We start from the raw sequence: 26,271 nt of genomic DNA on the forward strand, positions 1-26,271 counted from the left end.
ACATACATATATACACATACACACACACACAGTACAATTCTATATTACATTCTTCCACTGTCCAAAACAAGTGCAGGACTTTAAAGCACAGTGTCACACTTCATGTCATTTTATAGCACGTGTAACCTCACCAGGATGGTCCCATTTTTGAGAACCTTTAATCACACCAGTATTCCTGAGATATGGGCCAGTGTCAACAGAATACAAATTAAAATAATAGCTCAAGAAAAATATACATTCTCATGCAAATAACAATGGTTTTATTTAGAATATTCTTTACAGCTACACCATAAGTTTACTAACCATAGTAGGATGGAAGATGTCAGTCATAGTCATTGATAGGAGCATTTATCACAGGATCAATTTACTGCTACACTACAATAGAATGCCACAGGTTTATAATTGTTCCACTTACCTTGTCTGGTCAGTCCAAATAAATTTTTCCAAGTAGTCTGAAAATATTCAATGTATATTAATGCTTAATGCTAAAAAGAACGTTCTGCACTACATAAAATCTACCTCTATGCTTACAGGTAGAGGTTTGCCAAATTAGATTCCAGAATATCTAAACTCACTGTCTTAGGTAGAGATTTGCCAAATTAGATTCCAGGATATCTAAATTCACTGTCTTAGGTAGAGGTTTGCCAAATTAGATTCCAGAATATCTAAATTCACTGTCTTAGTTTCAGATGTGCCAAACACCATGAACAATAAGAGGAAAGCACATAACCACAACCATAAAACACACAACTGTTTCAGCTTTGGTGGAGAAGAGAAAGATAAGTTAACAGGTGTTGACTATACAGAGCTACTGAAGTTGTTTCAAAACTCACTGTCTAGATTCAGTAGATATTTACAGACAAATATTTCATTTAGTTATAAGTAACTTTAAATCAAGTACCAAAAGCACGTTTTAATATTCAACCCACCAGTATTTCACAGAAAGCAAAACTGACAACTTTGTATCAAAATTATATAGAATATATATAATTGTATTTGTTATAATACTATACTTTCAAAAAATAGTAATTCATATATCCAATCTTTTACCAATTCTGTAGGTGTTCTGGATGAAACAGAAAAATGTCTAGCTAACAACATATTAAGAGAACTAAGATTCTTTCTGATGCCCTTAAAAGATACCTCTGTCAAGAAGATTTTTGTTTTTGAAATTAAGAATCTGGTGTTGTTCCTTGAATCAGGTGTCTAATCTTCTCAGCATCTTTTTCTATAGTTATATTTTTAGGATCAATCTTCAGAGCTGCTTCATAATCCTGGAGACCTAATACAGATACGTTAATGTCAATCAATGACACGAGCATCCTCTTTAGCAACTAACCAGAAATAAGTGCTCTCCAGTCACAAGCAGAAATGACACTAGGTTTAACTTTTGTCAGTAAATAAATTTGTATTTTATTTATATTCTTTTGCAGAACATTTTAGTGGAAACACTCTACTATGTAAACATTTTCAGGTACTGAAACATGAAAACAGAGCCTCTTCATTCCCATATATACATATACACATGTGCATGAGGGGAGTGTTCAAAAGTCTTCTGCAGAAGAGAGAAAACAATGAACGACAAATGGAAAGCGCATGAAAACAAGAAACAAAAGACGTGAACTGTGAATACTAGAGCTTGAGCGGGGGTAAAGCAAACCTTAAGTACAGGAAGTAAAATAAAGGTTTCCAAGTGCAAATGAAGCTGTAAGGGAATGAAGAAGTGATTCATAGGGTGAAAAAAGTAATCAGTGGGAAAAGGTTAGTATTTCACTCCTGACATTTGGAATATTCTTCACCTTCTACTTTCTAACAACTTCCAATTTTTGTAACTTTTTGCCTTACAAAATTAAACTGATACTCTTAGAGAGCTCAATAGGGACACTTAATTCAGGTATTTTCACACAAATTACACATACTTGATGAAACATTTTGCTGACCAGTATGGATTCCATGCGTATTTTTACCAAGGTATGTTACTAAGCACTTCTCAAGCAAATATTTTAGAAATATTTCAGGTTAATTTAGATTACTTTGTTCTATAGTTGGAAATACTGTAAATAAAATCTCAAAACCAATAAAACGTGGCTTCATGAATAGCAAAATTAGTGCAACCTAGTTTCATATCAGTTTGCCTCCTACATTCCACTGCCTCCCAGTGCAAATATCTCATCTCCAACCTCTCATTCATTCTTCACTAATACCTTCTACGGCCGCCAAGCTGCTATGGTCAATAGTTGGCCATCATGCACAGAAAGACTGAACCAAGAGACCAAACAGAGGATACATAACTCCCTAAACTCCTCAATGCAAAAACTAGTTTGTACTCCTCAAATTAGGAGTACAATCAATTTTCTCAAAACTGTTAAGATTTTTCAAGTGGAATTACAATTAGCCAGTAAATATTTTGATATAAATTAAAAAAATAAGGAATGTTGTATAAAGGTTCATAATGAAGAGACCTACTTTGTACAGGCCTCCTTTAACGACTCTCCCAAAAAAAATAAAGGTGTGAGCAGTCTCACTGAGCTAATTACTTATGTGTCACTATAAATTCACATGCACATTTACACAAAATTGAGGTCTTACCTTCAGTATATAATTCCAGCTGACAAAACGCTGTTCCACGTCTCACATATGCTTTTACTCGAGCATTCTCATTATCAGGAACAGGTGGTGTCAACAGTTCTAGTGCCTTTACAAATGAAAACACACAAAATATTTAGAGGGAGATTTTGCCTCAGTTTGTTTTTTTCTCATTTACACACACCCCTCTCAATTGCTATGATTATACAGTAACATAATAACTATTCAAATAGAAAATAACTATTCAGATTTAACTACATGGCTTGTGAATCTAGTCATTAAGATTTGTATCTGTTACCCAGCAGTTTGCTACAGTTTCATTTCAGTGGCTAAAAACTGACAAATACTGTCTTAAACGTTTATTACAGACAAATAATGTATTCTATTTTCATACATGATATTATATATCCAGAAGAAAAAAAGGCAGCCCTAGAAAAGCTGCCTTTTTTTTGTAGTAGTAGTATTTCCTAGGAAAAACCCCAAGTTACAAGCCTCAAGAAGTTCAAAATTAGTTAAAAAGACAACAATAACCTAAAAAAAAATAATTATAGGAAAACTGTCTCCAAACTATTCAGGCGCCATTTAAGATCACTCCTTTCTCATTACCCAAATAATGGCTGCTAAAATATCAAGATAATGCAGCCCTTCTTTAAAAATGGCTGGTTGGTTTGGGTTTTTTTTAAGTTATCCTCCTCATCTCCACCACCTTTTTTATTTTCTTCCCACAAAATGAAGAACACCACAACATAACACAAGTGATATCTCTCTATATTTTCTTTTTTTTTCTGCTCAAAGTTGCCTTTTTTTTTTTCAAGTGTATATATTCCTAAAATATTTTACTTGTAAAGAAACATGTATTGAGTCAACATAGGCCATTCTTCCCAAGTGTTTGGAAGCATGGTTTGGGGGGTTGAAACACAACCATTACGGTAATAAATCACAACCACGTATAAGATGACAGTGTGAGAACCTGCGTATTTTTACCTTAGAGGAATCTTCAATAGCTTTATGTAGATTTCTCAGTTTAAGGTGGCAGGCAGCACGATTCAGGTACAACAGGGGAAGCTTATTATTTAGCCTCACTGCAAGGTTATAGGCATTTACAGCTGCAAGATAGTTTCCCGTTGCAAACATTTTGCTAAGTATAAAACAAAAAGTGAAACATACACTTTAAACAAGGCGATAAATCACAAAATAAATACCCACTTATTCTTAAAATTCATTTTCAAATATTTGAGGTTTTAACCACTTTTCCCTTGGAAATGGCCATTTATAGCCTTTTCTGAGACCATAGCTGCAATTCAAATGTGATGCTGACTATAGCATAGAGATACACAAATAGTCGTTTCTCAGAGGCAATGGAAGAACAGCAAGACCAGTAAGAGGCGGACACATCTAGGTAGAGGCAGGACTAATCCTGAAAGCCATGTATCTGATTATCAGACTTTGCACATCAAACCAAAAATATGCACCGTGTGTTCACAATGATTTTGTCTATCATGAGCTGTAGCAATTTCGTCTCATGACTTTATCAGATTCAAACCCCATAAGCTGTTAATAAATTCTCTACTGTGCAGACATTCACCACCTGTGTCTAGGATAAATAGAAAATATCAAAACTAAGTAACAGACTATGTAACTCATTTAAATATATCTTCAAATCTAGCTTACTTTCCTTTGTCCTTTAACCAATCTGGATTCTTCTCCTCTTCTTCTAAATCTTCCAGCTCAGACAAATCAGCACTTATTGTTCTTCGAGCTTCTGCTTGCTTATGTAGCCACTGTAAATATACAATGTGCAAGTAGTACTTCTGAAGCAAAATCCAAATCCAAAAAAGAATTTTGCTTTCATCTCTTAACTCAGTCCTATCAAAAGAATTCTATTGGCCACATAATTTGGACAGGGAGAAATCTTTTATAATGTCAGACATGAAAAAACTTCCAATTTTCCCCAAATATTTTATTACCATGTAAGAAGCAACATTACTGAATCACTAATACATTTTTGTTGCTTGTTTGTTTTGAAACTCCAAAATGACTCTTTGTGTTCACTCAATAGAGCACAAAAGAGCTAACAGTGAACTTCTTTTTAAGAAGACAGAACTTGAAGAATATTAAATATAAGTATATAGAGAGACATTTCAAATGCTGTATTTCAAGGAATTAAATTAACACTGCTGTGTTGGGTTTTTTTGCCCTCCCAGAAAAGGGAACATGCTATTTATTAATCTGCACAATCACATGCTTAGTGAAAACACTTTTTATACAAAAGTGTTTCTTTAAATCTTAATTTAAAAAAGACAGTCTTCCTTGGAAGATAAGAATATTGGCACTGGTACCATCTTCGTCAACCTGCTGAACACATGGTAAATAATTCACCTTGGAAGACAGTAGAAGCATTGTACTAAACCAGAGAGAAATCCTTACCTCCTCCTCTTCTGCAACACGAGATTCTCGCAGAGCTGTAGGGAAAACTCGTGATGTAAAGTTGATTTTAATTGTAGCAGCAGATCGAGGAGCTGGTAATTGTTCCTCCTTTAAGTTTTCTGAAAACATACTATAGGAACCACGACCTGTGAAAAGAATTGGAGTACTGGAAATGAAAATTGGAGCAAAAGAGGTTTCTCTCGTTTTCTTCCGAAGTCTGAAGTACACGTAATTCAGAAATTCTGAGCATTAGAACAAAACTTCTATTAGCTTGAGAAAGGTTTAGACTTGCTCTTTTGAAAGGAAGGTTAAAAAAAAAAAAGTATGTTCTTGCTGTGTAATGCCATCTATTTACTGGCTGCGTTGTTTGTCACAAACGAACTCGAATTCCTCTTACACCACTATCTCTGTCACTTGCATAAGTCTCTGACAGGGCAACTGCAAGAGCTAAAACTAACCTTACCAAAACAAACAAAACAACTAAAAATTAAATACTTTCTGTTGTTTTAGTTCCCTGAAATGGGTCTCTGTGGGGCCAAGTTGTGGGATAGAGAGAGTGAAAGGAGATTGCATGTTTCTTTGAAAATCTGCAGTTAGGTTACTTTTGGTAACATGAATTACACCCTCCAAAAGCCTGTATTACACTGTAAGAAAGGCTTTCTGGTTTGCTTTTCTAAAGCTTGGAAAAAAACCTGCCCTTGTATTTCCAAGGGCTTAAACAAGAGCTAAGAACTCACATGCTTTAGCTCAATAAATTACCTGAAAATGAAGACACCATAATAACTGCAAACTAAGAGAATTAGATCAGTATGGTGGAGACAAAGATAAATGATGAATTAGAAACAGCTAGGAATATAGTTATACCCACACTGTAAAGAACGATAAAATACACTTCAGTATGACAACCTTTAGTAGGTTTGAGTCTGGTTTCAGAAGTTCCTTCATTAAGAATCCTAGTTTTGTCCATCTTTTCCTTTTTCCTCTCCTTTAGTTGCTCTGCTTCTTGATGTAGTTTCCCTCCTTTTTGTACCCTCTTTTGTTTCTCAGCATCTTCTTGCTGTTTTTTCCATAACTCCAACTCCTTTGTGACCTTCTGTCTCTCCTTTTCTTTCAGCTCTTCAATTCTTTTTCTTTCTGCTTCTTCTAGCTGTTTGAATGATAAACCTGAGATATGTAACATCTGCTAATAAGAAGATGACCAAGCAGAAGTTACCATTATTTTCGCAGTATCCATACCCTAAGCACAGTGTCATCATTGATGTGATTGTACAAGCAGAGTTATGGAAGACACTCTAAGTGACTGGGAGAGTAAAAACCTCTGATTAGTTTTTAGAAGTTGTATCTCTTAACTGTTACTACCAATACGAAGGTATGACACAGAAACATTCAGAAACAAGTTTTACTTGTAAACAGGGAAAATCCTAGCCATATTCCAAGGCACCTCTCAGGAATATGCAAAACATAAAATATATGGTTTGATTTTAATACACTATTTCTTTTTTCTCCTATCTGAAATTATTACATAGGTAGAATAGGTACAACATTGCTACTACGAAAGTCCCTAATTGCAGTTCATTTTGGTCCAAGTTGGATATGCAATGTTAAAATTTCATTGTATACTTTAAAAAGACCCTTTTAAACACAACTGACGTGATCAGGCGTTTTATGTACATTGAAATTGTGAAGACTGTATCTTAAAATGCACATAAACACAAAACGCTAAAGATACATAACACAAAAGGCAATAAACAGCAAGTCTGGTATAAAATGTAACAATAAATAAGTAAGATTTAAAAGAAATAAGTAGTATTTTTGACAGTACTAAATGATTTAACACTTGTGTTTATGCAAAGGCCGCAAGAGAGTACAGTTTTGCCGCATGACTGCAGTCTCCTTCGATTGACAGAAGTCTGATCTCCTCACCAAAAGTTTTCATTAGTATTACTAATGGAAAACTACAACTCCTAAGTATTTTTTCTGTATCGTTTTCATATTTGCTAATGCCTATGTTTTAAGTACAAAGAAATAACAAGGTTCACCACCACTGTAATAAAAATGAGTGCTTCTCATCTTTTTAAGGTATGATTAACCAAGCAGCCGCCAGATCACTTGGTAATAGTTATATGGATGTATCTCACAGATTCCCTTCTAAGCTTACCTTCATTGTGGCCTCCAAAGCATACTTTTTGTGTTCCTGTTTTGCAACTTTTTTTGCTTCTGTTTCCTCTTTTGCCTTTTCATGGGCTTTTAGAACAGCATTCTCTCTTAGATACTGCAGTTTCTCCTTGTTATCTTAAAAAAACAAAAACTATTTCAATAATTTAGGCCTGAAGTTCTAATGTTCTGCATCGTGTTCATAAACCCAGAATTCCTTTCGCTGCTTTGTCTGGGAAAATGCAACCTGGTTCAAATTCCATAAAGCACTATCTCTAAAAATGAAAAACTAAGAGTCACGTACACATAATATGTAAGCTTTACAAGAAGCACTGTTTTGTTTTGTGCACACTAGACCCAGAGGATATTCTTTTTATGTTTCCGTATACCTTCTGTTTTTAACAATGAACAACAAGGTTTAACTTAGCAGATATCTAGCAGCAGAAGTTCACATTGCTTATTATGGTGTAAAAAGTCTTGGCACAGTTTCCGTTTCTTACACACAATCTACTGTTCACAGTAGAGAACTTACCATTTTCTATAGTCAGGGAATCCCACATGGCCTCTTCTTTTTTATACAAAGTGAAGAAAATGATTCCATTTCCAATCTTTGCTGTGCTGTTTGTTTCATCAATAGGAGCGTATAAAATGGCTTCAAATAAAAAGGGAGGGATGCTTACCTATAAAAGTATAATTAATTTGTACTGATATTTACAATTTTTAATTAAATCTCACATATTCAAAATACTGAGTATGAGCATACAATAAACCTCAAGAAAAACATCCTATTGGCGGAACTGCTTTGCTTAGTGTCCAGTATGGCAGTGATATATTTTATTAGATCAGGTAAGAGAGACTGAAAAAAATGGTTCTTCTGCAACAGATGATTTTAAATTTACAATTATTCATAATTTAAGCAGATGTGTATAACTCAGGCCATTTATGAGAGAAAAGGCAGCTGGTGCCTACTGAGTAGCAAAAGCATTAGTACAGAGAGGCACAATCAGTGATAAAGCCATTCTATTTGTAGGATAGATATTTAACAGTCTGCAGCAAAAAAAAAAAATAAATTATAGATTAACAATTATAAAAGATTATAAATTTGACAGCGCTGCCGTGATGCGTTAAGCGTGTTCTTTTTAACAGCGCTATGAAGTAACACCAAGGCACAGGCCCATGGGCCGTAACACATCTCAAGCAGCAACACTTCACGACAGAAGGCCCGTGAAAGGAGCGAGGCCGCCCCACCTTCAGGTACTGGTCAGTGCAGAAGATGTTGGCGGGGGTGACCCGAACGCCGCGCAAGGGCAGCGAGAGGTACACGGCGGAGCCGGTCTGCCGCCAGCTGTACTCCCGCAGCCACACCGGCATGGCGGCCCTGTTGCTACGGGCACCCCGCCGCCGTTACTACGGGAGACAGAGCTACCGATGCTCGCCACGAGCACTTCCGGGTCCCTCAGCGCTGCCCCGGAAGGCGCCGGCCGAGCCAACAGTGGAGGTGGCGGAGCCCGGAGTAGCTCCTGGCCGGGTCCCTGTTGAGGCACCGCGGTTCTGGCGGGGTCCCCGGGGCCCCACGGTTCCATTCCCCTCCTGCGGTGCCGCGGGAGCCCGGGTGTACACGAGCAGCCCCGCCGGGGAGCGCCCGCCGCTGCCAGCCAGGCTGATAACGGCGGCAGCCCAGGCTCCGCACCCCACCCCAGGCGCGCAGCAGGGCGTCCGTGACGGGCAACGAGGGCGGGTACACCCGCGGCAACAAGGCTCTTCCCTGCGAGTCCCGAGCACGGTTCAAAACAGCAAACACCGTTCCCGGGACTGGACGGGGCAGCAGGAAGCTCAGTCAGCGCACGGTGGTTGGGACCCCTGAAACATGGCGAGATTGGCTGAGAGAGACCCCACTGCAGGCACCGGCCCGTGACCTACCCGGACACCGCGCACGGAAGGCGCTGTTCTGGTTTTCATCACTCGCACCTCAGCGGAGTAGGAAGGAATGCAGCTCTTATGATCCAAATGCGCTTCCATAAAGAGACAAACTGTCACTAGCTTGAGAATTCCTGGTTAAAACTATTAAAAGATGAGGACTGATTTAGCAATACACTGAAACTCCCAGATGTCCTCTAAAGTACTCGACAGCTTCATGCTATTGCCTCCCAATACTGTCTATTTTGCTCTCTTTGCCGAACACTCAGGAGATAATTTGCGCGTTGTTGCTCAACCCCCTCTCAAACAATCAGTAACACTGTATCTGCCAAAATAAAGTCTAGTACATGGAAAGCAACTTCGTCTGGGGAATATGGGTTGAAAGGCAAGCCAAACATGCTCGGATAAACATTCAGGTATGGTTTAAGTTCCTCAGAAGTATAAATTACGTACAACTATTTGGGGAAAAAAAAACATCCAGAATCAAAAAGTCAAGTTTTCCCCTTTTCTTTCAAAATATGACCAAGAATAGCCAAGTTTAACATTGCACACACTAGCTTTTTGATGTGTATCACTGAAGATTTAATTTTTATGTTCTACTATCTATATTCCAAAGCAATGTTCAAATGGTGGTGGTTAAGTCGTGTGTGTGTGTGTGTATATATATATATATATATATATATAAATAAAATATCGCAGAGGTTTAAAACTTTTTCAGAGCAAGAAATCCATCATAATTGATACTATTTCTGGGTTGTTCTCCACCCTCACCCACATCAGTATAATGTGGGTGAATGCTTGTATAGACTGGTATCTGAGAACTGAATTAAATTCCTCATTCAAAGACCATTCAAAAGTGTAAGAGGGAAGAGATTTAACTGAAGGTATTTTTGTCACATGTGACATTTTAAACCTTGCAGGTTACATCTTTTCAGACTTACGTTAGGACATGCACTGTGGAAAAAGGAGCCTTGCTGTCAGCTGCAGATGAGACTTCTGGCACTTACATTTCTGAACCCAGACCTAAACCAGGGCGTCTCCATAAACAGACTGCTATCAGCCTAAGAAGCTGCAAGAGAAAAAAAATAAAAGCTGATGGAAGAATCTTGCTGTGAGAACAAACCTCCTCCTGTTTGTTTTAAACCTGCCTCGTGCTACCTTCATTTAATATCAGTTGTTTGTATTGCAAGACAAATTTCAGGCAAATGCAGAAAGGGATGAAACAAGCAAGTTTTCAACATCCCTTCAGTGACATTCAGGTTTCTTACAGACCTTTCTTCACTCAAAGAGATGTTTTCTTAGAAGGCCCCTTGCCTTACATTTCTTCTACATAGCTTTGTCTTCTTGCTGACCTTCAAAGCTTTCCCAGTTCTACTAAATTGAAACCAGAGAGGCCACAGCTGCACACAGTCATCAAAATCCTATTTGCCTACTTCCTGCATGAAGTAATGGAAGAGTTGGGGATTGGAGGGGTAAGTGTTTTGTTTTAGATCAGGGTGTTCTAATAGCAGCATTGGCCAGAATGGTTATAATGCAATAGTAACTCAAAATCTCCTACCACTCTAGAATGCAGCTGTAGTCATCCAGGATGCATTCTTCAGTTTTGGAGAGTCCATGCATGGGCAGTAAGTCTTGGACTTCTTGAGTGCTGGTCTTCTGCCTTGGTCATCCAGGAGTCATTTTTAGTTTAGCCACAGAGAATATACTGAAATGTAGCAGCTTATTATTTATTCCTGCCAAAAAGACCATACTATGTACACACACTTTACAAGCCAAGACATAGATATGATTACCTGTATTTGCTGTTCTCAAGTTACACAAAATAGGTCCAATACATTAACAAAAAAGTCTGTTTACTTAAAAACTAGGTCACCAGTGCAAAGCCATGCATTTCCCCCACGGAAGACACTAAATGTCACTGACACATTTCCAAGTCAAAGTGGCAGATTTTGCTGCTAAAGAACATAAAAGGGACTGAGCAAGGTTGTGGATCTACCCTAAAAGTCTCATGGTGATGCTATCCACAGAAGCACCACCTATGTCATACGCACTCCACATTGCTAGCTTACTTGGACAAGTAAGTGATCTCTCACTATGATATTTCTGCCAAGTAAACCAAGAGGAAGGTCCATGCAGGATTTCTTCTGTTTGCACTAAGTTATGAGTCAAAGGTGCAAGAAACTGTTGTGAAAAAAGACTTTTTTTTTCCTCTGGAAAGCTTTTTTATTAAATTCCCATGTCCTGTTCTACAAAGGATGGAAATGTATACTCCAGTCAAATCTTAGTAATATTACTAATACTCTGACCTTCCAGTTGCCAATACAGACATAGACCTCTTCCAGGGGTTATTACACTTCTAATGACTTCAGAAGCTTTAATGTATGAGGGGAAAAATCCTTTAAATAGTTTAAATTTTCTTAATTTAATAATCTTTACCCCTTCCCATCCTTTCTAAATTCTCATTTCCCTCATCCCTCCATATTTTTTTAAGAGGAACAGGATTATTTTATCAGATGCTATTTTTCAAATGAACCGTTTTGCATGTGCGGCGTACCACCTGTATCAGTTGCTGATTTGGTATGAGTTAGTTCTGTCATTCCAACAAACAGAAATACCATAATAATAATTTTTACAATTAAAATAAATAAGTCTTTGTATAATTTCATCCCAAGTGCAGAAAGCTCTTAAAATGGTATATTCAGCCAAATTGTGCCGAAGCCTTCCCTGCCATCCTGTAAGAAAGAAATGGGGCTTGCGGTGCAAGACCTATTCTAATCTCCCTTGAAGTTACTTCAGATTAATGACTTTACAGAACAGCAAACCTCTCCAAGAGAGGCAGGAGCTGTCTTTTCTGAGCAATACAACCTCATACTGTGCCCTGCAGGATTATGCCTAATCCAAATGCATTCTCACAGGCAAAATATTATGAGTTAATACATGGAAAAGACCTTTAAGATCATCAAGTCCAACATTTACCCTAGGACTGCCAAATCCACCACTAAACTGTGGTACTAAGAGCCTGCATCACCTTCATAAAAATCAACAGGCAACTTCCCCACAAAAATTACTTTTATTTTAAAAGAAACCGAAAACAGACAACAGAAAGCAACAAAGTTACATACTGTGTTGGACAAAATGTACCATATACATTATCCAAGAACGCTTGAATCAGATTCTGATACATATTCTTCTAAAAGGTATCACATCATTATTAGCCAAAAAAAAAAAAATTAAATGTCAACAGTCTTAATCAGCTTATACTTTGCATTGTTTGAATGGCAGTAGATTGGTAACTTGCCTTTTTCAACTTATCTTTAACACTGAAAGGAGAATATGGACAAACAATTCCAAGTCAAAAGGCCCTAAAGAACACAGCATCTGCTCTGAAAGCCATATATAAAAGCCTGGAGGAGAAACTGTCTTTTAAGTAAAAATCCCTCAACAACTCTGTATTATTTCACATTTCAGAAAAAAAAAAAAAAACACAACAAAACAACAAACCTATCAAGAAAGGAACAACAACAACATAAAAGAATCTATGAAAAGCTTGCCCTCCTTAAACTATATGGAAGTTCAGAAGATGAGTGCCTAGGAATAGACACATCTCTCATGACTCCAATCCCAAGCTGTCTCAAATACAGCAATTCCTGAATTACAGTGCACAGACCTTTTAGTAAAAAGGTGGGGTTCAGACAGTTTGTTTGAACAGGAGAAGGAAAATTAATCATGTATGGCAAACAATACAAAAATAGGTATTTCCTGTGATGCTGGGGTAAGCCATTTCTGAACCTGGAAGCTAAGGGCAATATTGAATACTTTTAAGCCACAGGCAGCACCTCTAAGGGGCTGAACACCATTTAGAATTCATCACCTCAGAACTGATGACACACAACACTAGGGCGCTAATGGGATCCTTTATTTCCATGTAAAATTTAAGCCCACAAGAAATCAGGAGTTCCATACAAAGAAGTGAATGTGCATAACTCAAGATGTAGTATAGGATAGTTATATTGCCTCAAGAGTTCTGCTAAGTACACTTAATTTTCCAATTTTAAGGAAGTCTATTCTAATATAGAAAGCTTCAGACAAAACTCAGTAATTGCAGAATAACTTTAAAATACATCCAGTTCTACATCCTCCTGCATACATCTAATCACATCCAATAGATAAAAAATGGCATGTTTTGTAAACCAAGTAAAGCGTGTTAGAATAGAATTTTCACACCCATGAGCGTACGACCAGATGTTCACCCATTTGTCAGAGGATAATAATACAAAACTCATTGTAACAGTTGTGGCGACAAGATGACAATGCACATAAGTGCTGCGTGTTCTGAAAGGTAGTCAGTTTTATTATCATGAATTGCTACCATCTATCATACCTCATTCTATGCAAGATACCACACCAGCTACCAATCCATAAACAATAATGTTTCACATACTTCATAGAGTAGCTTAAAACACATCATGATATGAAATAATTTGTATTACATAGTAATTTAATCCCTGGCCACAGGGTTAATGTTGGACAAAGTCTGGAAACTTTTTTCCAATTTGAATTACATACATTAACTTTGCCACACACCACAGCACTAATGCATGTATTACTTCAGACATGCTCTAATTTAAAATTGAAACAAAAAAGTCGTTGCAAAAATACATGTCACCAATGTGGAACACATTCAAGATTGTATAAAAAGTACTGAACTGATATCCTAAAACAGGTATATTTAAGCAGTACATAAGGAAAGATTAGTTTTAATATGAAACAGTCATTTAAGTCACATACAACATGATAAAAAGCATGACTTCCTTATTTGAAAATGTTACACCAATACTTTTACTGCCAGGCAATGCTTATTTATAAAATGAAAGGGATCTATTTAATGCGGATGTGTTATTGTATTAGGTTGGAATAAAGACAAATGTTTAAAAGGTGCTACATTTGAATACCACTGATTTTGTAAAAATCTCAAACCATACAAAGCATTTCACTTGCAAATATAGGCCCCAAACTGCAAACACTTTGAAACGTTCTTGATGCGCGCATGCAGTTCCACTGACTGTTAGTTCTCACATGCTAGAAGTTAAGCCTGAACAATGTGATTACAAAACTGGTTCTTAGATGAAAAACTTCAAGGTCACAATGTGTTTCTATAAGCAGCCCCCAAAATTATGTTTTTGTTTTAAATAGTAACTTCATTACTTTAGTCTCTTTCCTCTGAAGGTCTCAAACAAAACTAGGCCCCTAAACAACCTTGGCAAGTAAGCATTAGTCCAATCTTCTGAAGGCAGAAGTTGAGGTACAACCAACCAACCTGCTTGGCTCAAGCTGTAGAAGGGACTGGTAAAACAGCCAGAAACAGGATTTTTGACATCTACCCTGTAGCCTATACACACTACTGTCACTTACCCTGGCAACAATAAAACAAGTATTTTAAAGAGCAAATTATGTATTTTCTCATTTAAAATTGTTCTCTGGCAAAAAAAGAAACCCTAAGTATTGAGGACAGTTTGTATCTGATCATTTCAGCCTGAGGGAGGGGAGAACATTTTGGGCAGTATGGGCTCGTTTCTTGCCATGACAAGGAGCTGTTCAAAAGGACACAGGCATTTCCCATACAAATTTTAAGGTTTGTAAGATTTACAAAATCGTTGCAATATTTTTGGTGTGCAGCACCAGTACAGTCTAAATCACCAGTAATGAAAGAAGCACATGATAGCTCAATACAAATTGTTTCATGTAGAGTATTACAAAAAACCTCACCTATTCTAATCCACCCTCCCTCCCACCCACCCTTCTATAACTAATTTCTAATTCTAACCAGCTGACATTTTCCTAGTACCTTACTAACAAAACATGATTGTTGTTTTTCCTGTGCATACTTGAACTACTACTAGTAAATACATGCAGAGAGAAACAAAGTATAATCCTCTCTCTAGACAGAGTCCAGGTATGCCAAGCACACATGAGCAGGGCAAGCATATTGGCTGGATGACTTTCAGAGATCCTGATCAGTCATATCTCTGTCATCAGTGTAGTAACAAGTTTGGGTTTGTTTTTCATTTGTTTTTATTTTGTGTAATTGGCATTCGCTAATGCCTTGTATTTACAGGTTAACAAACACAGAAAATTTACTGGGTTACAAACCCAACATAGTACCAGTTCAGAAAAACTGAAATAAACTGTTAGAGTAAGTTTCACAAATACACAATTTAAGGCCTTTTAAGATGATATTCCAGTTGATTTTAAGTTTGTCAGAACATTACATTTAAATTCCAATGTCTTGCTACCTACCACAGAAAACACTTGCCTAACTTCGTGTAGGGTTCAGGAAGAGATTACAAAATACATGATTATTTTAAATACAATGTCTGCTCCAAAAATGTTTCAACATTAATTGGACTTCTGAGAACAAATGCTCCAAACACCTTCCCACGACGGGAATGGGGTATGGGAGAGGGGAAGGTATTGCAAACAGCACGCTTGGGTAACAACAGCATCATTGGAGCTTGTGTTAAATTTTCACTGAGTGCAATGTTTTTATTTCATTTACCTTGCTGTAGGTCTAAACCAGCTCCACTCTTTTCAGAGTGCAATTTTTTGCAAAGATTAAATTGAGTCCCAGAGGAACAAATCTATCTAAACTAGGTTTGGTTTAGTATCTACTGTAGGTACAAAAAGTAAATTCTAACAGTCAGTCAGTCTGTTAGCTTAGGAAAGCTACTGAAGAATAAACCTAACAGAGGTTAGATTGTTGCTTGCAGATGCTTGTTGGTTTTTTGTTGTTTGTTTTTAAACATCCCACCTCTAACAACAAAATTCAGTCTCTGTACTAAATAAAGCAAATGGTGATGAAAGCAGGAACCCTGGGTCTGTCTTACGCTTTCTTTATATCTCTATACAGGAAATCCTCAAGGTATGAATTCTGTTGTTTACACTTTAGACATTATTGCCTTTTTCCTAATGAGAGGCAAGACAAAAAAGGAGGGAAATCTGCACTTCTCTGGTAAAAGAGTATATAAAACTTTTCACTTTTAAAGTAAAACAATGCCAGTTACATGGATCTGCACGGTATCTTCTAGGAAACTATGACAGTAGAGCCCATTTAAAAATCAAATGCAATGGTGAACTACCAAACAGGACTCACTTTTCACTCATTAGCATAGCTTACCATAAAACCTACCTCTTTGTACAGATGACTATTCTACAGAGGCTCCTACATCACTCATCACCACAAACCTGAACAATTTATCACAGTAAAGAACATGACTAATACCTGTAGTGCCTGACATATGATTTAACTGCTGACTGTTTAAAAAATTAAAGTTTCCAGCACAGGGGTATTACAAGCAGAGTCTGTTATTACAGTGCCACCTTTTATTAAGTTAAAATACCACTTATCTCTACAGAAACATTGATTTTCAGTTGCATATGCAGCTGTATCACACCGCTGAAGCTGAAATCTTCAAGGCTAGATGCTTCCCCACATGGGGAAAAAAAAAAAAAAAAAAGGGTTTTGAGATCAAGAATAAGATTAAATTACCCATATTAAAATATAATTGTTAGTGTTAGTATCACACATGAAGCTCTAGTGCCATTCATACTTGTCAGTAGAATATAAAGTTTAGCAAAGAAGCTAAACCTCTGATTACCTGCTCCTGACACAAGGTAAACTCACCTAATGCAAAAGCTTTATTTTTCCTCACCACCTCACTGCAAGGCTGGCTGAGGCAGTGGCAGGAATTCTGTTTTACTTTGCTGGCCACATTACCTTTTAATGCAGAGCCCGTGCTGAGCACACTCCATTTATGTCAAGTGGACTGTGTAAGCTCAGGACAACTGAGCAGGCACTAGCTGAAAGTCCTTAAAGGTGAGTTGGGCTTTTCCTGTGCTAGTTCATTCACAGTTCTCAGGCAGCACTGAGGCAGAGAGTAGAACCATCAACAAGAAAGGATGACAGAAATGCATGATTGCACAACCGTGACAGATGCAGAGACTGTATCCTAATGTATGTGCTTAACAGAAATTAATTAAGATTACATATGACACCCTAGTTTTGGTATTCTCTAGATTTAAAGCACTGGACTTCATAAACTTGACGGGTTCTTTCTCCAAAGTACTCATCATATTTTGTAACTATTTCCAAATACTACAAGACCTAGCAAGAGTCTTCAGCAAGCATTTGCTGAGAAGTCAGAGAAACAATTGACTTTTCAAGGAAATACAAATACCTTTGTATTTGAGAGTTAGTGGGTTTCCTTATGTTACTAAGCATGAAGTCATCAGTTTTTGAATACTATATTACTTCAAAAATAGGAAAAAGCTGATGTGAAAATCTCTGTATTTATCCCAAACGAAAAACTGTTAATACTGCACATTCCTCCACGTCATCTCCACTATATTCAAAGAAGGATAGCGAGAACATCCGTAATGGACATTCACTCCCCCCCAAAAAAATGTAATGAGTACTTGCAAATATAGTACCATTAAAACCGAGCACTAAATGCCAGTGTTAGTTAACATATTAACACTAGCAAATTAGGGGCTCTTCATGCAAGCACTTTTGCTTTCAATAAAACTGTCAATGCACATCCTACGTATGATCAGTTGTCAGTTATACTTTACAGTTTAATCAGAAACAAAACAAAAAATCCATCCTGTAAAACATTTGCGCGCAGAAAACTAAGAGTACTAAAGCCGAGATGGAAGTTTATAAATGAAAACAGGTAAGATGACAGCAATTAAACACAACTGATTGTCTGCAGAAAGTGAAGTACCCAATTTGTAACCAAATCTTCACAGCAAGTATTTCAACCACTACCGCCAATTCACGCTGTTAGCCATCCGTGTTCAGTGCAGGTGGCCCTGCAGTCTCTCTTGTACGCATTAACTGGACATCTTTGTCAGCCATGCAAGTATCACAACCCCATACTGCTGATGCTTCTGCTGTAAGAAGGCCATAAGCTGACTCAGTCATACCTGTACAGATCCGATGAAACCATTTTTGACAAGAGGCTTCACACAGGATGGCATCCTGGTCATCATTGACTTCATGTGTACAAATTCCACATGGATAGACAGGTTCAGAGGATGAGTGACCATGACGACTGGGATGAAGGGGTGTTTTGCTGCTCTTTTCAGAGTTGCATGCTTCAGCAGCACCTCGAGGCTGGCGGGACTTACTCTGCGTCCCATTTGAGTGACCAGCATTAGTGTTATCAGCACTATTAGAATGGCTATTATCCTGGTTTACCACATTGTTTCGAGTAACATTTTTTAGGTCGCTGTTACCTTGACTCACAATGTCCTCTGGCCTGTGATGATGCTGATGAGCAGTAGTGTTCTGGTTGGATGCTTTGCTTGCACCTTGACTAAAGTCTTGCTTTTGTGCTGATGATTTTGTCTGGTTGTAAGTGTTTGGTGGAGGAACAAAAGAATGGTTTGACTCTAGCTGAGGATTTGGGAAATTTGGATTGTTTCCAGGACCAAAGTTAGACGGCACGTCAGGGTGAGGTATCTGACCAGAATGGCCAAAGTTCTCACCAGGATTTGGTCTGAAATGCTGACCAGGCATACTGACATTTTGATTTATCTGACCACTACTATAAGGTGGTTGATTCCCAAAACCTGGGTTATCGTGTGGACCAAAGCTGAAAGAGTGGGGCCGACTAAAACCCATTCCCACTGGGTTTTGAGGAAGGGGATGTGGCTGGTTTCTGAGGGAGTAAGAACCACCATATGGTGAGGACACTCTGGGCAGCATGTGAGGTGGCATTCTGAAAGTGTTATAGCCTCCAAAGCCAGGATAACCAGGATTACTAAAATATGGATTTCCTGAAGGAAGTGGTTTATAAGACACAGTATTATAGTTGTCATCAAAAGGATTTGCAGCTATAAGGTGGTCAGAGCTTGGATTCGGCGGTGGAGCATATTCAGATGGAGGAGGAAATGATGATCCCTAAAAATATTTTAAATAGAACATTTAAATTAGTTTTAGTATTTCCCTTCAAGACAGGCCAACCACAGAAGGTCGTGGATTAGTGCTAGTGCTGAAAGAACTGTTCAGCTGTTGCATAAAGCTTACCCACCATACCTTGCCAGGCTGTATGAAATTTCAGCACAGAGGCAAGAGAGGAGTTTGGGCTCTGGATAATATGGTGATTTATAGTAATCTCAGTGGTTTAAAAATTGTGCAGTTACACAACCACGCTTCTGAAAATACTACTTGATATGCAACTTCTATTTCTTAATGTTTTACATAAGAAAAGCAACAATACAGAAAGCCATGTGTCACTTAAACACATGCCCAAATATTTCCAAAGGTTGCAAGAGCAGATTTGAAGCATTTACTTTAGCTGCATTTTGGGTTCATTTTACTGAATATATGTCTCTTAAGAAACCCCATTTCTATGAGGATATACAAACCTAATGTTACTATAACCCTAAAAAAAGTACATAGAATATAGGAGTTTGCATATAGGAATTTTCTGTATACCAAACAGAGGTACCTCGTACTAGCATTCAGTGATTGGGGGCAGCCTGCAAAGCACAGTCAATAGGTATAAGATAGAAGGATTTCTGGTTACAGAGCATAATTAAATGTTTAATGGAGCCCAGAGGCTGTTTAAATGTTATCAGAGTGGCCATACAATTGAATTCCATACTAGACTAGCCTGAGGGGAACATCTACCTGGTTCACTCTCACACTGTGCTCACAGAATTTCCTCCAAATACCAATAAACTAAGATTAAACTTTCCCCCTCCATCCCCCCACCCCACAAAAAAGTTAATAATAATAAAAAAATAAATAAATCTGCTGTGCTGCAGATTTTGAACCTGATAAGAAGAGACGAAACTAATCAGCATTCCCAGTGCAGTTATCACCTTTCCACAATGCAAAGAAAGCTCCAAGAAAGAGGTCTGAAACCCTTAAATGGACTGAATGTTTCTCAGAGCAACTTTCATTATGACTACTTTAGAAATAATTAAAACTAAGAAACCAGATCCACATCTCAATGGAATCTGGATAGTCCTAACAGAAAGCTAAATAAATAAAATCACTCTCACTGGGCAGTACCGAATTAATAGATATTCTCATCACTCAAAGCTGAATGAGCACACAAAGAAAAATTCTACACTACAGATATCCAGTTGCTTTAGATGTTTTGTACTCAGGCTTCCTTTTCTGGAAACGGAAACTGTATAGAATTGCCAGATTGCAGGGATTCACTAGAAAGAAGCTGAACCTGCCTCACAGCTTTTGCTTGAAAATCACTTGGGGAATATGCCAAGAGTTTGGTCAAAGCATTAAGAAACCATACTGATTCATTAGCCCACAGACCTACACATGTAAGAACAAAAGAAAGAAGAAAAGTAGTCTCATGGCAACTACCCATGCTGTACAGATTTCAACCAATGGCTACGAAGTCATTGAAAGAAAGCCTGTCTCAGAATCAAATCCATATGGTAAAATACAAGCTATTGCAGTCTCACTGTGCTCGTCTCTTTATAGGTCTTCGGCAACCTACAGAGATTAAAATAACTTCAGTGAGAATAACTAGTATTCTGAAGATTCTAACTTCACAATACAACTGAAATATTCTGTATGTAACTGCTATTTGTGAGAACAGACTGATATTCTGGACAATGTGAGATACCACAAACAACATGTGGGTGCACTATTTATTACAAAATCAAAAGAACCAAAGGGAATTTACCTGTGTATTTGCTTTGCGCTTTTTCTTATCAGGGCTTCCAAGTTGTACTCCCGGTCCTCCTAACCCATCCAATCCACTGTCACCACCTACAAAATTTCAATCGGTGCAGTACTGCATTAGTTTTCTTACAGACTGTGTTTCAAGTTTGCCTCTGTTTGTAATAGCAACAGATATCTGTTACAAGTACTGAACTTGCACTAGTTCTGGTGGCTAACATTGCAAGAAGCAAATATCTGGAGGTAAAAGCATACCTTGTATACCGCTATCTTACTCTAGTACCACTTTAATGTCCAATTCATGCTCAGAGTTGAAATAAACATTTCCATTTATTTTATGTTTATCTGTCCCTTGGTTTCTAGCATTTCCACTGCACCAGTTAGAAGTATTTCTTGTTTACGTAATGCATAAAACTGTCAACAGAACTGCTTAAAACCATGCGTAAGATTCACCTCCTATTCACCTTATATAGACATAGAATTTATCAAACTCACTGTACCAATACACAACAATATATTACAATACGTTGTGAAAGGAAAGGCAAAAAGTAGATCCATGACTGAATCCCACTGAAAACCTGTCCTGTTGATTCAACAGATCTGCAGTTGATAAGATCTAAATTCCACTAAATGCAAGATTCGATCAGACAAAACGATACCTGCCAACACTGAGAGGGGCTCTAAGTGAACCTGTCCTTCTCTGCAGAAACTTCATAGAATAATTGAGCATGGCTGCTCTGGCACAAAAAGAAATAAAGAATGTTTATTTTATTGATCACTGAATCAGGCTTGACTGAGCAATCCAAATCTGTACTTCACCTGGGATTCTTCCTCACCTTCGTTAACAGCGGAACCAGCTCTCAAAGTTGTATAAATTGTGGTTTTCAGTTTTAAAACTCTGGTTAACTTTCTAGACAAGAAAAAAAAAAAAGTCCTAACACATTCCTTACTATCCCAGTTGGCCTGTCTTCATGTAAATGCGAAACAACCCTGAGCTGAAGCACGAAAATCACTCTGGGGGGATACGAGAGCAACAAATGTTAAGATACTAACACCATTACATTAAGAAAATGTAAGTTAATTTAATTTTACCCAGGCCCATTAAGATATTAGTTTATTTGCTCTTTTAAAAACAAAGTATATATATATATATACACACACACATATATATGGTTAATATATATATAGTAACTATAGAACAGTAAGAAGCGGGCAATCCAACCCAAAAAATGTGCTGTTACTCATTTAAAATTCATATTCAGAATACAAGGCAAACTTTAACCAAGATGCAAGCATACAGCTGAACACACAGTTTGTCTCTATTACCAAAGTACTGTTACCTGAGGATAACTGTGAATTATCAATAATATTATAGAAAGAAGCATAACGTATGAGATTGCACTGCTCTATGTTAAAGAGGTATTCCCTGCAGACACCTAAACCAACTTTTACTGTTCAGTAAAGTAATGCAAAATCTCTTCTCTCAGAGAAGTAGACCTACTGTATACAGACTGAAATATCAACAGTTATTTCAAATACCCCTGATCAAAGGGAGGGCTGACAAATTTCACTCCTAGCACGTCCTTCCTCCCCATCTCCTCTTTTGAAATTTCATGGAATTTACCAGTCCTATTCCCTGTAAGAATCCAGTTCTGCCTTTGCTTTAATTAAGTTCCTTCTGGCTTTGGCTGTCACTGTTCAAATCTGTGAGCATCTGAGAGCCACACCTATCAAAACTTAAGTTTGAATTTCAAAGACTAGGGCATGAAGTCACAATAAACTTCTCAAAATAAAATTATGCTGTTGTAACCTACAATCAGAGTAACTAGGGATTACTTCTTTTAAAAAGAGAGTCCTTTTTGCCTTGATTTAGAATACAAGATCCTGTGTATACCTAGTGTGCTTGTGAAGCACTGCCACTGCATTAACTGCAGATACTAACTAATCACAGCATAAAGTTTTACATAAAGGATGATAAATCTCCCTTATACTTTAATTTTATAAAATAATATTCTTGATATTTACTCAAAACTGACCCTGCCCTTTCCATTAGCTTCTTCTCCAGCACTCCTATAGGTTTATCATAAATTCACTGGGAGACTTTGCTCTGAACACCATTCCTCACAACTGCATAAAATGCACTCCTGTTCCTTGTGGTCCTGCACTCATAACACATAACATTAACCACTGGTAGCAAAGCATTACAAATATCCAGATTTCTTTTAATAAATTTAACAACTAGCAGTGCAGGTATTAGTAAATTTGTGGTCAAGCACAGTACTGAGGATCATATGCAAGCGCTGCCCTACAGTAGCGTAAGTTAAAACTTTATAAAATGACGTATAAATTCTCTCTCTGGGATATCATTCTTCAAAAGCACAAGCCTATGAATATTAGAATTCCAGTGACAAGTTCCACAATTTCTCCATGAATTACTTCCATGGGTGAAGCCAGTCTCGAGCCTATGTTTGCAGAACAGAGTCCTACATCTGGAAAGGCACAAAGCTTTTTTATATTCTCAGTTCTCGCTGTGTGAGGCCAATGATTTAATTTAGCCCCACAAATCTGTATTTTCCCTGTGGATTTTATAATGCTTTAATTTATACATGAAAGGAAACAGAATGTTAGTCCTAGCATACCTCCAAAAATGAGTGAATAAGGGTCATTTTCCTGCAGCCAAGATAAACTTTCCAGAAAGTCACTTTTGGTACCTACCACACAGACCTGCATTAAAAGGTGTACTGAGAATTCAGGAACATTGCACTAAAAAAAAAAAATATTCATTGTTTGACACTATTTTTCCAGGAAAAAAAACCACAATTCTTTTGACTAGGGCATTATATCTGCAATGGATTTAGAGATAGAAATACACATCAGAGAACTATTCCCTTATTAAATAACAGGGGAAATGTATTTTGTTCACTTACATTTAGAAAAGTAGAAGTCCCAGCTTCTTTTTTATTTCATCCATACACAAGAGATTTTCAGCATTATTTATGAGAACTGCAACTGTAGTTTTGTTTACATATTAAGAGATTGTGACTTTACATGCAATTTATGACATACTTAACATGCTGCAAATACACTATGGAGTTTTTTCATTCTGACAAATCTCTGTCTAGGTTTTTACAGGAAGGATGCCAAAGTCTTCTCAAACAGTGCTTTATCTCTGTAAGAATGTTTTCCCAAGAAACATAAATGGCTGAATAAACTTTTCATTAGAGACTGAAAACTAAGAAGAGTCTAATTCTGACCAGATTTGGCTGAGCCTATTCTGTGGTCCTGATACTGTAAACAGTTTTGATATTAAGTGGTAATCACATGGAACTCGGTGGGTAACTCAGGCATGTGAAACTGCATGTGCTTAAATATTTGCAGAATCAGGGCTTGAGAGTGAAGGACTCTAAGAAATCCCAGTCTCCTTTGTAACACTGCTGCATATTTTCATTCTCTCGCTCTCAAGGCTGCAATCCAGCTGTTACTAGAACAGTTTCAGAGAAGCAGAATGTAAATCAATGACAACGTGCCTAGCTGAATCCACACCTTTCTCCACTTACCCAACCATTAAAAAAAGCTTAAAACATCAAGAACAATAGAATTCCAGGGGCAAAACTGGAGGCGAGGCAAAGAGAAGCAATAAATTGCAGATCTTATCGGTTTGCTATGATTTTCACCCAACTCAGTCACCCCACTGTCTTTCATGAATTCATTCGGAAATGCATTTCTGCTTCTAAGGACTATGAGGACACAACTACCGCTACATAGACCGAGGTGCTACTGCCATTAAAGTCAGCTGCACAACCAAGTCGGAAGAGATACCGTATTTCTACCCTTCTCCTCATACATTTCAAAGAAACGCGTACTTCAAACCTCACTGGAGCCATACAACAGTGCTATTGATAAAGAGCAATATTTCGACAGATCTTTCATTTCCCGAAAAACAAAAACCTCAGCGAGAATCAAGCACAAGAGCAAGACCAGGGGCAGAAGAGCAAACACTCAAGTGTAATTTATGGGCTCTGCATCAACACTAACTCGGACATGTGGCACTGCCGACGTATTCCCTTGCACCAGCAGTATGCACGCTGCATACTAATGGGCAGCACATCCAAGAAAACACGGGACATGACCACGCACCGCACGCGTCCCCGCGCGATCCCAGCTGCGCGCAGGGCGAGCCCGAGTTTGGCATTTCAAGGCCCGGAGGCTGCGGGAGCCCGCGGCGCCCGGCCGGGCCCCACCGTGCAAACTTAGCGCGGCTGCCGCGCCGCCCGGCCCCGCCGCCAGCCGCAGGGAGGCACCGCGGCGGGGGCGCGGGCGGCCCGGCCCGGCCCGGCCCGGGAGCGCGTTGGGCAGCGGCGGTCCGGTCCGGTCCAGCCGATGCCCGCATCCCGCGGTGCCTGCCGGCTCCCCTCACGGGAGTTAGGCCCCAGGAGCGGCCGCCCCCCATGCCCGGCCCGGGTCCCCCCGTACCTCGGGATCTCTTCAGCGCGATGGGGTCCTTCTCCTGTTCCGCTGACATTACAGACCGCAGCGCATGGCTCCCAGGGCAGCAGGAATCGAGGCTCTTTGATGCTGCTGCTGCCGCCGCCGCCGGCCCGCGGCCCGCCCCCTCCTCCCCCGCCTCCCCCGCCGCCGCCCCCGCCCGCTGCTGTCGTAGCCGCCGCTGCCGCCCCAGCAGCGGAGCGAGCAGACTTTGCAAAGTTTGGGCGCGGGAGGGCTCCGCGGCGGCCCGCGGCCAGGGCAGGGCGAGGCGGGCCCCGCCGAGCGGAGAGCCGCTGCCCGGGAGCTGCGCGGGAGCCCGCGGAGCGCCGAGCCGGGCCGGGCAGGGTCCCCGCGGGCTGCGGGCGCCCGCCTCGCTCGGCGCCCGCTGCCGGGGCTGCCAGGCCCCGCGGCCCCGCACAGCGCCCCTGCCGGCTACCAGCGCCGCTCACCTCGCCGTACCCCGGCCGCCGTTGCCATCCGGCTCCCTGGCCCTCAGGGGCACCGGAGGCGGCTCCCACCGCGGCGGGGCTCCCCGCACTCCCGCCATGAGCGCGGCGGGGCGCGGCCCTTCTCGAGGGGCGGAGGAGGGGGGAGCCGACAGCCCCGGCCGCGCCCCCGGCCCGCGCCGCCGCTCGGAACAAAGACGCGGGGCCGGGGCGGGCTCCTCCCGGCCGCCGGGACGCGCCGGGCTCGGGGCGGCCGCGCGGAGCCGTTAGTGCGCGGGAGGGCGGGAGCGCGGGCTGCGGGCGGCACGCGCCGCTCGGTGACCGCCCCTCACACCTCGGCCCGCGCTGCGCTCCTCGCCCGCAGCACGTGCTTGGCGCGCTCCTCTCGCCTCAGGCGGCGGCTCCGGTGCCTCCGTGAAGCGCGGACGCCCCGCGGGTCGCTCTCCGGTAGGTCCGTGCCGGCGGCAGCGCCCTCTGCGGGCCGGGGCCCTGCGTGCCTGCGGCCCGGTCTCTGGCCCGAGGGGACTGCAAAGGGGACAC

General features: G+C 39.8%; 2 protein-coding genes across 5 annotated transcripts; both read right to left on the minus strand.

Annotated features, from left to right (window-relative positions):
- Window positions 1–637: 637 nt before the first annotated feature.
- On the minus strand, window positions 638–9,280 carry DNAAF4 (dynein axonemal assembly factor 4). Of its 3 annotated transcripts, none has more exons than XM_061447012.1 (9): window positions 9,088–9,280; window positions 7,700–7,847; window positions 7,172–7,305; window positions 5,920–6,160; window positions 5,014–5,159; window positions 4,258–4,367; window positions 3,571–3,724; window positions 2,590–2,695; window positions 638–1,282 (listed from the first exon to the last, which is right to left on the minus strand). In XM_061447012.1, the coding sequence occupies exons 1-9, from the start codon at window positions 9,184–9,186 to the stop codon at window positions 1,173–1,175; spliced, it is 1,248 nt and encodes a 415-aa protein (XP_061302996.1). In that variant the 5' UTR covers window positions 9,187–9,280; the 3' UTR covers window positions 638–1,172. The 3 variants fall into 3 exon arrangements, with proteins under 3 accessions (XP_061302996.1, XP_061302997.1, XP_061302995.1); XM_061447013.1 differs by having other exon boundaries at window positions 7,700–7,819; window positions 9,088–9,204; XM_061447011.1 differs by lacking the exon at window positions 9,088–9,280 and adding an exon at window positions 8,416–8,571.
- A 1,068-nt stretch (window positions 9,281–10,348) lies between these two features.
- Window positions 10,349–25,584, minus strand: PYGO1 (pygopus family PHD finger 1). 2 transcript variants are annotated; one of them, XM_061447016.1, is made up of 4 exons: window positions 25,274–25,584; window positions 20,805–20,890; window positions 18,067–19,045; window positions 10,349–10,817 (listed from the first exon to the last, which is right to left on the minus strand). In XM_061447016.1, the coding sequence occupies exons 1-4, from the start codon at window positions 25,320–25,322 to the stop codon at window positions 10,750–10,752; spliced, it is 1,182 nt and encodes a 393-aa protein (XP_061303000.1). In that variant the 5' UTR covers window positions 25,323–25,584; the 3' UTR covers window positions 10,349–10,749. The 2 variants fall into 2 exon arrangements, with proteins under 2 accessions (XP_061303000.1, XP_061302998.1); XM_061447014.1 differs by lacking the exon at window positions 10,349–10,817 and having other exon boundaries at window positions 12,136–19,045; window positions 25,274–25,580.
- Window positions 25,585–26,271: the final 687 nt, after the last annotated feature.

Source organism: Pezoporus flaviventris, unplaced genomic scaffold, assembly GCF_033815535.1.
Source record: "Pezoporus flaviventris isolate CSIRO_AGI_PZ_B2104156 unplaced genomic scaffold, CSIRO_AGI_Pfla_v1 ptg000006l, whole genome shotgun sequence".
Taxonomy (NCBI): domain Eukaryota; kingdom Metazoa; phylum Chordata; class Aves; order Psittaciformes; family Psittacidae; genus Pezoporus; species Pezoporus flaviventris.

Excerpts from the sequence above, each read along its gene's own strand:
- DNAAF4 (XM_061447011.1), bottom strand. The coding sequence starts at position 8,538 with ATGCCGGTGTGGCTGCGGGAGTACAGCTGGCGGCAGACCGGCTCCGCC. Across the intron at positions 2,696-3,570 it reads CTATTGAAGATTCCTCTAAG|GCACTAGAACTGTTGACACC; the intron begins GTAAAAATACGC and ends TCATTTGTAAAG. Across the intron at positions 1,283-2,589 it reads GCTGGAATTATATACTGAAG|GTCTCCAGGATTATGAAGCA; the intron begins GTAAGACCTCAA and ends TATCTGTATTAG.
- PYGO1 (XM_061447014.1), bottom strand. The coding sequence starts at position 25,322 with ATGTCAGCGGAACAGGAGAAGGACCCCATCGCGCTGAAGAGATCCCGA. Across the intron at positions 20,891-25,273 it reads CGCGCTGAAGAGATCCCGAG|GTGGTGACAGTGGATTGGAT; the intron begins GTACGGGGGGAC and ends GAAATTTTGTAG. Across the intron at positions 19,046-20,804 it reads AGCGCAAAGCAAATACACAG|GGATCATCATTTCCTCCTCC; the intron begins GTAAATTCCCTT and ends AAATATTTTTAG.